At 46.7% G+C, this 10,796-nt stretch overlaps 1 protein-coding gene across 1 annotated transcript in view; it reads right to left on the minus strand.

Annotated features, from left to right (window-relative positions):
* Positions 1-216: 216 nt before the first annotated feature.
* The window catches only part of LOC132460433 (leucine-rich repeat-containing G-protein coupled receptor 6), a gene marked incomplete at its 5' end in the record, with an annotated part of 20,370 nt that continues 9,790 nt past the window's right edge, over positions 217-10,796 (minus strand). The window contains 12 exons of the mRNA XM_060055335.1: positions 217-2,147; positions 2,719-2,799; positions 4,061-4,215; positions 4,926-5,051; positions 5,913-5,984; positions 6,328-6,399; positions 6,645-6,710; positions 6,962-7,033; positions 7,496-7,564; positions 8,096-8,167; positions 8,332-8,403; positions 9,235-9,303. Coding sequence (XP_059911318.1) covers positions 895-2,147; positions 2,719-2,799; positions 4,061-4,215; positions 4,926-5,051; positions 5,913-5,984; positions 6,328-6,399; positions 6,645-6,710; positions 6,962-7,033; positions 7,496-7,564; positions 8,096-8,167; positions 8,332-8,403; positions 9,235-9,303 — 2,179 coding nt within the window. The remainder of the gene's footprint in view (positions 2,148-2,718; positions 2,800-4,060; positions 4,216-4,925; positions 5,052-5,912; positions 5,985-6,327; positions 6,400-6,644; positions 6,711-6,961; positions 7,034-7,495; positions 7,565-8,095; positions 8,168-8,331; positions 8,404-9,234; positions 9,304-10,796) is intronic.

The following is a 10,796-nucleotide window of genomic DNA, read 5'->3' on the forward strand; positions in this document are numbered from 1 at the left end:
GGCAAGACAGTTGTTTTTTATTACAAACTAAGATTTATTTCTTATAAAATTATATTTTTGTATATAATATAAAAATGAGAAACATAAGGCTATAGTGAATCAATAGCATGCTAGTTCAGAGGTAGTTACATTGCATATACATATTGCTAGCCTACTCTAGCTAACAGTCTGTAATAAGATCCTAGTTACATCCCAGTCTGTATGACTTATTGCCTCTTGTCTGGAAAGTTGCATTATTAGACCATAAAACATGTAAACTATATGTGCTGTCTGTTTCCTGTTGTATTTTGGCTATCACAAAAGGCAGTTTTGTTGATGAAATGAGTCATGCAAAAACCAAAAAGCATAGTTGAGCATACTCTGATGAAACTACCTGTCCTTGTTTAACTTAATTGATCCCTTATATTTGAAGTTAACCATAGCAGTAAGAGAACTTGTATTTAAAAAAACAATAACATCAAACTCTTAAACACAACCAAACTATCAATAATTTGCCTAACCATCTTAACAACATATATCAATATTAACATTTACACTTTAAACATTTTAAGGCTCTACTTAAACTGCCCTGTCTAGACCACTATGATTTGAGCTCTGTGTTCTTCATGGATTGTACACGACTGACTCAATCCACTCCAAAGTGTCTGAAAAAGACTCCACCACCCCAGATGCCAATATTATGGGGTGTTTTATTTGAATAGTCTTTTCTTCTTTTGCTTCTTGAAGACTGTTGGTGTAGGGTTTTGGATTCCCGTGCACTTATTTGCTTGTTTTTCGTGCCTGTTTTCAGTAACTTGGAAGATGAATAACTTGGCCCTGGTTCTATGCTGCTGCGAAACCAAGGTGGTCCAAGAGAGTCCACTGTTTCCAGACTTTTACCATATGATGTGGGAGTCAGGGAGGGGAGGCGATGGAGGGCGGCATGGAGGAGGGGTGGAAGGAGCAGGTGTGGCTGCCCTCACCCCCGTCAAAGCTTTTGAGACGGCCATCGTTTCCCAGGCTCAGCCTCTCTGTCACTCTGTCTATGGGCCTCGGAGAAGGTATCTGACAGGGGATGAGCGGGACAGAAGAGGACGTCGAGGAGCAGTTGGAGAACCTGATTGGATTTGACCTGGTGAGGGCAGGCCCGTCGCTGTACAGGCCGTCGGACTCGTTGAGGGAAAGCTGCGCCGACGAATCGGAGCAGGAGCTCTTCTCCGTCTCCACCGACATCAGCGAGTCGTGCAGGTGGTCGCGGCGGAGCTGCGGGCGTGCTTTAGGGCGGGGCCAAAAGAAGAAGAACTGGGAGGAGTCTCGCGTGAAGAGCAGGAAGAGGAGCGGGTTGAGGCAGGAGGGCAGGGGCTGAAGGAGCAGCAGCACTGACTTGAGCACCTCCTGACCCAGAGACAGGAGGCCCAGCAGGGAGAAGAGGGACAGGATGGCCACCGGCACGTACAGGAGGCCGTTGGTGAATATGAGCCAGGCCACGTGCTTGATCATGGCACAGTCCCACAGCCCCTCACACTCTCCCCTCAGCAGCTCCCAGTACAGGCGGAGGTAGGAGCCGGTCACTATCAGCAGGCACAGGGTGTTCATCATGATCAGAGCCAGGGGGAAGCCGATGGAGGAGTGGGGCTGGGAGGACGAGGGCGGCAGGGGGGAAGGCAGGCAGAACGGCGAGGAGCCGTACTCCCCCACTCCCACCAACGGGAGGGAGGCCAGGGTGAGGGAGAGGGTGAGGCAGAAGAGGGAACAGGCGCGGACGCTGCCGAGCGACGGGGACTTCCCGTAGGCCCGGACGCACGTCACGCTCACGCCGCACTGCACGGCCGCCAGCGTCAACAGCAGCACGCTCGCCTCGGAGGAGAACACCCACACCCAGCCCGTCGCCTGGCAACCGGGACCGCCCTCCCAGCGGGCGCCGTGGTGACCGAACTCGCCGAAGGTCAGGGCGTCCACCAGGGCCAGGGTGCACGTGCACACGCCCGTCAGCAGGTTGGAGGCGCCCATGCAGGCCACGGTGAAGCGTAGCGGGGAGAGGTACCCGGCCGAGCCGAAGAGTGAGAGGAGCAGCATGAAGTTCCCCAAGACGGACACGAAGGAGATGGCCCACAGGCCCACGCGCACCAGCCAGCTGCCCAGCAGAGAGTCACAGGGGCGGAAAGGACCTGCAGCAGACAAAAAAACACAACTTTAGTGTTAGAAACACCCTGTTTGACCTCGCCTGGGAACCAGGCGTATCGGCAGGCTCATGTTTTATTTGTTCTGGCTTATGCGTCTGGCCCCCCTCCCAGATTCCCAGCAAACCCCGGGTTGGGGCAATCACAAGCGTTTATCTAATAGGGGGTGGGTTTAATATGATGGACAGAGGAGCGCGATTGAGGCATTTTCATAAACAAACAAGATGGTGGCCGCTGATATGATATGTCACACGTTTCGTTGCTCTGATTGGTCATAGGCCTATCCAATTGCGTCCAGAGGCAATTTGGTCTGAACTCAGAGATTCCAGACTTAAAGGCATTTCCGAATTGGCCTGGCGATGCCAGGCTATATTTGACCACATTTCTGTTCTCTTACCAAGAAGAAAAACATTGATATAATTAAACTTGCAAAGTATATATCTTTTGTAGTTTGCAGGAAATATATGCCAGGAAGAGCAACTCAAGGATTCCAAATGCACTTTCTGCAAATGTACTAAAACAGCATCATTTTATAGCAATTACAGAATAACTGACATACCTGGATTAGGTGTGCACTGAACACTGGTCTGTAGTTTGGATTCCTCAATTTCCAGCTGGAACTCTTCCAGGTCAGTGTCATCTGAAATAGACCATAGTCAGGGTCAATTGAGCATTAAAATTATATTCAAGACAGATAACTGCCTTTTTACCTTTTGTGTATGTGTTTGTGTGTGTGTGTGTGTGTGTGTGTGTGAATGTGTGTGCATGCGTGAAACGTTCTGGAATGAGGCATCTTTTCATCATGATATTGATACTAATCTTTTGTATTAAGTGCCTCCAACATGCATTTCATATGTGGGAAAACAGTTTTTCAAGCAACTACAAACATAAATACATTCTAATGGATGTAATCATTCAATCTATGTTTTTATTGTAACATTAAGCCATAATTGCTTTTCTTTCACTTGACATGCTTAACGGTACGGGATTTATGGCTTTTATTTTGGACCAACGGGAGGAATGTGCAGCACAGTTAGCGGTTGAGTGTGAAGGGTGTTTCAGCTGCCAGGTAGCTGTGGGTTCTCTCTGACAGACTGTCTTCATGGAGCTACATGTCAACAACTTGAGACAGATATAGCCCTGAGTCAGTTTTTGGTTATTGGCACTGGTAGCCATGCAGACATAATATACGCTTAATCTTTTGTAACCATGCTGTAACTTTTCGTCACTATGACACTGTGATCCTGCGTCATACTTTGTAAGGATGGGACCCACTATTGGACAGTTAGTTTGGCCTACCAAAGTAAAGTGTTGTGTGGTCAAACAAGAAACACATGTGCCGTCGCCATGAAGCAAAAGGCCCTGGATCATTAGCATTTCTCTATAATTTTCTTCCAAAAATGTTTCCTTCATCAATCTAAATTACTATCAAATTATAACAAAATTATTCAATGGAAAGGGTTAGTGTGTATTATATATAATATATATGTTTTTTGGCGGGGGAAAAAGGGTGACGTTTAGTTTACTTTAGTTAATGCTTTAACAAGTATTAACTAACAGTTAGTCCTTTATTAGCGGTGTTCATGTTAACTAGTTGTGTTCATGTAAACTAAGATATAGATGTTACCAAAACGATTCATTTATATGTTATATGAAAAAACGTTTATAAACTCTTAACCATCCCCTATGCTAATACTGCTATGTAATAATAAATAAAATAATGTCAACTAATGGTTCATTAATGTACCCTTACTGTAAAGTGTTACCTTTTTATTAGTGTGGCCGTCCTGTGACCCACTTTTCCTTGCTCTAACCCACTCACCGGTCACCATGCGCAGTCTGATAACCACTGCAATAGATTACATTGACGTCGGTGTGCATGTTTGTGGCTATGCTCTTACAGTGTGTGTCTGTGTGGCTGGGGTAAAGGGCGATGGTCCTCTTGTGGGGGTCGTCGTCGCCGATGCCCTGCTCCGTGTCCCACTGCGCGGCAGACTTGTAGCTGTCACACGAGCCGTAGACGCAGCACTGGTAGGCGTAGGGCATCTCTATGACCCTTGAGAGACACAGGTGGGAACGGCGGTTGAGAAAGACCCAGGAATAAAGCAATATAAATATAAATAGGTTCATTGCCTTGATGAGATTCAGGATTGTACACGTATTGCGCCAAAGAAAGAAAATCCCTCAAGGGCTTAATTTCTATTCGGCAGCCTCAATATATCACTTTGTGACGGTAACTACAACAGCTGACTCAAAATTTTGGGCGTTTGTGGGAAAGTTGACTGGGAGTTCTATACACTATCTAGATTTGTCTTTTTTTTATGGGAACATTGCCCCAGGACCGACCACTGGATCCTCTTTGACTACTGCCTTTTTGAACTGCCTTTTGCTTCACCCGGTGGTAATCACTCCAGCGAGATGGAGCTTGCTAACAGGAGAGGATCGTCCTTATAAGGCCACCTCCGGATAAGATTGCCTAACCGTTTTGGTCTCGTACATCCTCCACAGGAAAGATGTGCTAATATAACAACAGCCAAGTTATAAAAAACGGCCATGGATGATTACACAAACACTTCATACACCTATGATTAGGCAGGTATTATGGCCAAGATATGGCTCACCGGATAGAGTGTAGAAAGCGCTTCAGGCACCTCTACACCTAGAAGTCTATTAGGTTTGAGAATAAAAAAGTGTGTGTGTGTTTGCGTCTGTGTGTGTTTGTGTGCGTGTGTGTGTGCAGCAAATGTGTGTGCCAGGATGAATCACCTCATACGGGGGAAGTACTCTGGGCTAAAGGCCTCATACAGATCTGTATTGCCTCTTAGCTTGAGATGAGTGAGCCCAACCAGGCCTCCAACCGGTACGGAGCTGAGGCGGTTCTCTGTTAAATCCCTGAGGGAGAAAGGGGGGAGAGACAGACAGACAGACAGAGAGAGAGAGAGAGAGAGAGAGAGAGAGAGAGAGAGAGAGAGAGAGAGAGAGAGAGAGAGAGAGAGAGAGAGAGAGAGAGAGAGAGAGAGAGAGAGAGAGAGAGAGAGAGAGAGAGAGAGAGAGAGAGAGAGAGAGAGAGAGAGAGAGAGAGAGAGAGAGAGAGAGAGGGAGAGAGAGAGAGAGAGAGAGAGAGGGAGAGGGAGAGAGAGAGATTTGTGTTATTGTTCACCTGCTTTGGCAATGCAAATGTATATTTCTCATACCAATAAAGCTTTTTTTTTTATTGAATTGGATTGAATTGAGAGAGACACACGTCAATAAGTGAACTGTGAGCAGGTGCAAGGCAAGGCACTTGGTCTCAAAATGTGTTTTGATTGTAGATATCGCCGAGGGTCATCCATGGTTACAAGAGAACCTGGTTTATTGTGCTTAGTGAGATCCCCTCTCAGATAACAAGATTTTTCTTTTGTCAGATCCAGGGTATCGTCTTGTTTTTACTAAGCATAGTTTACCCACTCCACTATGCATACTGATGTGTCGTTTGTGTTGGCAGGACCTGAGACACAATCTTCCCCATCCAAACTCACCAAGTGGGTTGCAAACATTAGCAACAGTGTCTGTTGTCCCAGCCAAAGACAACCGCTTCTCTGCGGGGCGTGGAGTCATAGCATAGGGGTGTTTGCATAAGGCTCTTTCATACTGTACGGGTTCCATTAAATATGCACAATGTGTCTACACTTTGGGAGGAGGGCAGTTGTATGATGGGAATGCAGAGAGCTTGAGTTTCCTATTTTGATGTGGGAGGTGATGACGGTTGCTTACAGTTTAAGCAGGGAGTGGAGAGAGGCGAACGCATCTGGATGGATCCACTCAATGATATTCCAGCTCAGATCTCTGCAAAGGGTAATTGTAAGCGTTTCAGTCAAAAGAAGGACAATTGAAATACGACGACAAACATGTACCTGCGATTATGTACACTGGCTACCAAAAGAGGTCAGTATTGGGTCATGTATGTTTAATATGACATTGATGGATAGTCGGTTTATCATATTCCCTGCATGTCAAACAAGTGTCCCTGGAAGTTGACGAGCATTATAAAAAAGGTTATTCATTGACCCATTAAACGTGTGCATGTATCTGTGCACCTGCAATCTTTTACATCAGGCACAAATGAAATATGAATCCTGAGAAAGTGAAAACATACATGGTATCATTAAATCGAAGGACATTGACTCACAAAGCCCGTAAAGAAACCAGCTGTTGGAATGTGCTTGATTCAATCCTTCTGATCTGGTTATGCTGTAGCCCGCTGCAAACATAAAATACACACAGTCAGACAAACATACACAAAAACACTTCCACACGTGTGTACATAAATCGCTGCCTAGATGTAGAGCAACATAAATCCATACAAAGTGTAGAAACAAACAAGAATATGGGAGCGAGAGAGAGAGAGAGAGAGAGAGAGGGAGAGACACAGACAGAGAGAGAGAGAGAGAGAGAGAGATATTGACATCGCTATACACACATCTGTAAGTGTGTTTAAATGCTCACATTTCCTGCAGTGCAGAGCAGTCGTAAAAGCTGGGTAGATCCTTGATCTGGTTATGAGACAATTCCCTACAAACAGATACAACGAAACAGTGACCAGCTGTACACTTATAGTGTGGGAAATGATGAGGTTGACCTGGTTCTTTAATCATCTGTGTGAACAGACACTAGACAGTCCCTGGATGAGATGGCAGGATAATAATTCAAGAGTAAATTTGATAGCACTTGGATTGTGATTTTGGGGGCTCTAAAAGTGTGTGTGTGCACGTGCATGCCTCTCTCATATGTGTGCGTGTGTGTGTGTCCATATGTGTACTCACAGCACTCTGAGGCGAGGCAGCTGCTCACACAGATCCCGGGGGAGAGCGGAGAGCCCTGCCCTAGTGAGGGTCCTATAGAGAGAGAGACCGAGGGAGAGAAAGAGAGGGGGAGGGGACGGAGAATTTGAGGAGAGGTGATGTGATCTCTCATTGTGTAGGTGCAGGCAAGCGACCGCATTCAGTGGTCTTGGGACCTTAACTTGGACAGACAGCAGGCTCAGTGAGTTGGCCAGACCTTTGACGGGGCTGGCATAACCCGCATCATGACTGGCATACCAGAGCATCACTATGGTCCCCACATTGTCTCTGTTCTTCGTTCCTCCCACCTTCTTCACTTTCACTTTGCTTTTTATTGAAATGGTTTGATTACGGATGTTTAAAATGGCTCCTAAGATCCATCTCTCTTTCTTTCTCTCTTTCTTACTATCTGAAAAAGCACAGTGTGTAATTGTGCGAGTGTGTTCGTGCACACGTGTGGGCACGCGTGTGTGCGTGTATGTGTGTGTGTGCGTGTTTGTTAAGGGAGAAACTTACAGTATTTCCAGGCTGGTGGTTCCTTTTAGGTCAGGAAACTGTTGAATCTGAGTCGCACCATTCAGGGAACTGCAGCCAGCCAGGGAGGTACAGATGTCAGAGAGTGCAACCAAGACAACAGACACACACAAATAAACACACGCACACACATCTACACACAGACACACGCACACAAGCACACACACTCACACACACATGCACGCACACACACACACACACACACACACACACACACACACGCATGCATGCACGCACCCACACACATACGCACACACACACACACACACACACACACAGACACAAACACAAGCAGACACACACAAAGAGCTTGTCTAACAGCTCATTGCAGCCATCAAACTTCCCTCCAACATCAACACAGGCTGTTTTGGCTGTCTCACAAGGCATCATAAGTCACACCATTCAGCATGCTCCTACAACACACACTCTTACCACATCAGCGCACATCGCAGGAATATGCTAACACAACATCATTCAGTAGGCCATTACACATGTCTACTCAGCTCTCACTGGCATGGACAGGGAGTGATTTAAACACTGTTTGGCCTAGCACGATGGAAGGGCTTAGCGCTGTGTACTTACAGCGTGTGCAACTTGGGTAAGAACTGGAAAGCGGATTTGCCCACAAACTGGATGGGATTTTCATAGAAATGGCTGGAGAGAAAAATCGAATAGAGGCAATATAATGAGTCTGTTGAACCTCATGATGATTTATTTGAGGCTGGGCATGTATGCTGTATGGTGATTGGATACCAAATTCCCCCAAGCATGTGTTTGTTTGATAGCATGTCAGATGCCAAATTCATCATTGGACTTACATGGTCTGAAGCTGTGGGTTTCCCACGAAGGCCCTCTCTGGGATGGATCTGATCTTGTTGTTGTGGAATCCCCTGCAGATGTAAACACAGACCACCAGTCAAACACACTATCAATACACTTCTGTCCTTTTGTGTGTGAGTGTGTGTGTTATGTGTGTGTGTGTGTGTGTGAGAAAGAGTCAGCGGCGCAGTGATAGGACGATTTAGGGGGTGTGTGAGCGAGTGTGTGAGCCAGTGTGTGAGTGAGTGTGTGTGTTTGTGTGTTAGCGAGAGGGAAATCATATGTCCTCATGTGACACCTGTCGCTGCGCAGCTGAAGGACATTTCAGGACACACGAGATGTAAACATGCACGCACACTCTCTGCATCCGTTCCTCGCAAACATCTGCTGAGGAGGAGGGAAATCCTATTTCACTCACGCACGTAGGATTTCATGTGTCTGTCTGTGTGTGAGTGTGTGCACGTCGGTGCATCTGTGCGTACATGCGGTACAGCCGGTGTGTGAGTGCTTGTGCATGTGTGTTAACTGTGTGTGTGTGTGTGTGTGTGTGTGTGTGTGTGTGTGTGTGTGTGTGTGTGTGTGTGTGTGTGTGTGTGTGTGTGTGTGTGTGTGTGTGTGTGTGTGTGTGTGTGTGTGTGGATTTGGGCAGCACCTGTTCAGAGTGAGAGAGATTGTATCCGAGTGCCTCATTAAAATCACTTAACAAGATTATGTGGGATAGTTTAACTATGATAGTCATTTCGTGCAGGTGTGAGTGTGGGCGCACATGTGTGAGTGTTTGTGTGTGTGTGTGTGTGTGTGTGTGTGTGTGTGTGTGTGTGTGTGTGTGTGTGTGTGTGTGTGTGTGTGTGTGTGTGTGTGTGTGTGTGTGTGTGTGTGTGTGTGTGTGTGTATATACTTACAGTTCCTGAAGCTTAGTCAGTGTCCTGATGGCCACAGGGAACTCCTGCAGATCATTATAGTTCAGATCCCTTTGGAGAGAAGGGGGGGGGGGGGGGTGGGGGGGAGTTAGACATCCAGGCACTGAGGTGGATGGTGATGTACTGTGTCTCATCCCGCTGTGGAAACATTATGGTAGGACTGCAAACGGATACGGAGCCATCAGCCAAAATGATGAATCGCTCTTTGATTACGACCCGCGTGATCATCGTACAAAAAGGTTTGGATGGATCGGAAAAGCAGAACGATCTTGATTTGATCTTTGATCTCTTCTTGCTTTTACCTGATTATTATGGTCTGGCTCTTCTTAGTTTCTAAGAAAACCATCTGACGTCACGGCGAGGAGACTGGATCAAAACAGCTGTTGCTATGGCTGACAAAGGTCATGCACCAGAGGGCGTATGTTCATGTGTATGCATGTGTGTGTGCATGCATCTGTGTGTGTGTGTGTGTATGCGTGTATGTGTGTGTTTGCGTGTGTGTGTGTGTGTGTGTGTGTGTGTGTGTGTGTGTGTGTGTGTGTGTGTGCGAGTGTGCATGTGTGTGTGTATGTATGCGTGTGTGTGTGTGTGTGTGTGTGTGTGTGTGTGTGTGTTTGCATATGTCTGTGTGTGTGTGTGCGTTTGTGTGTGTGTGTGTGTGTCTGCGGTCAGCTATAGTATTCAGACTTACATCCGATTATGTGCTTTTCAGAAGTTTGTTTGTGTATAAATGTGTGCATCAAAGCGCATGCTTGAAAAATGTGCTGGGGCGTCCGTGTGTTTACGTTCAGCCTCGTCCGTATAGCGGCCATTGTTTATATTTGCTAACAGCTCCCTTGACGGCTCTCTGCATAATAACGTTTTTCGCACACACTGAGGCGATTTATGCAGACCATCACGCCCCGATAAGCGGGGATGACGGCACGTATGAACTCCTTTCCCTCATTCTGACACATTTTAGGCTATCACACCTGTCATCCTCCCCCCCCCCCCCCCCCCTTCCCAAAGGAGTCAGCCAATGGTGGCTCAACCGCGACTCGCACAACGCAACCACTTTAACACATACTATTCTGGTCCTGGTGGAGCCATTCCTCTTGCATCCCCCTCTCCCACCCCCCACACCCCTGATCACGATTCCCCAGACCCTCACCCTCGTCCATCACTCTCCTAGCGTGGATAATGGCTTTTAAATAAAGTGTTAAGTCTGGCCTATTCGGACACACACACACACACACACACACACACACACACACACACACACACACACACACACACACACACACACACACACACACACACACACACACACATTTGAGGTCGTGTGTAGTTAGAAATGTACCGCCACACACTAACACACACACGTACTTCAATGTAAGTGCGTCTGTGTGTATGTGTGTGTGTGTCTGTGCTTGAATGCGCACACACACACACGGGCTCATAAAAAAAACACTTTTTTTTTTACACATCATCAGGCTGTTAAACAACATGTGTTAAAAACAGGCGTGCTCACGGGACCACCGTGAATTTTGCCGCCGGGGTGAGAT

This window comes from Gadus macrocephalus, chromosome 1, assembly GCF_031168955.1.
Source record: "Gadus macrocephalus chromosome 1, ASM3116895v1".
NCBI lineage: Eukaryota > Metazoa > Chordata > Actinopteri > Gadiformes > Gadidae > Gadus > Gadus macrocephalus.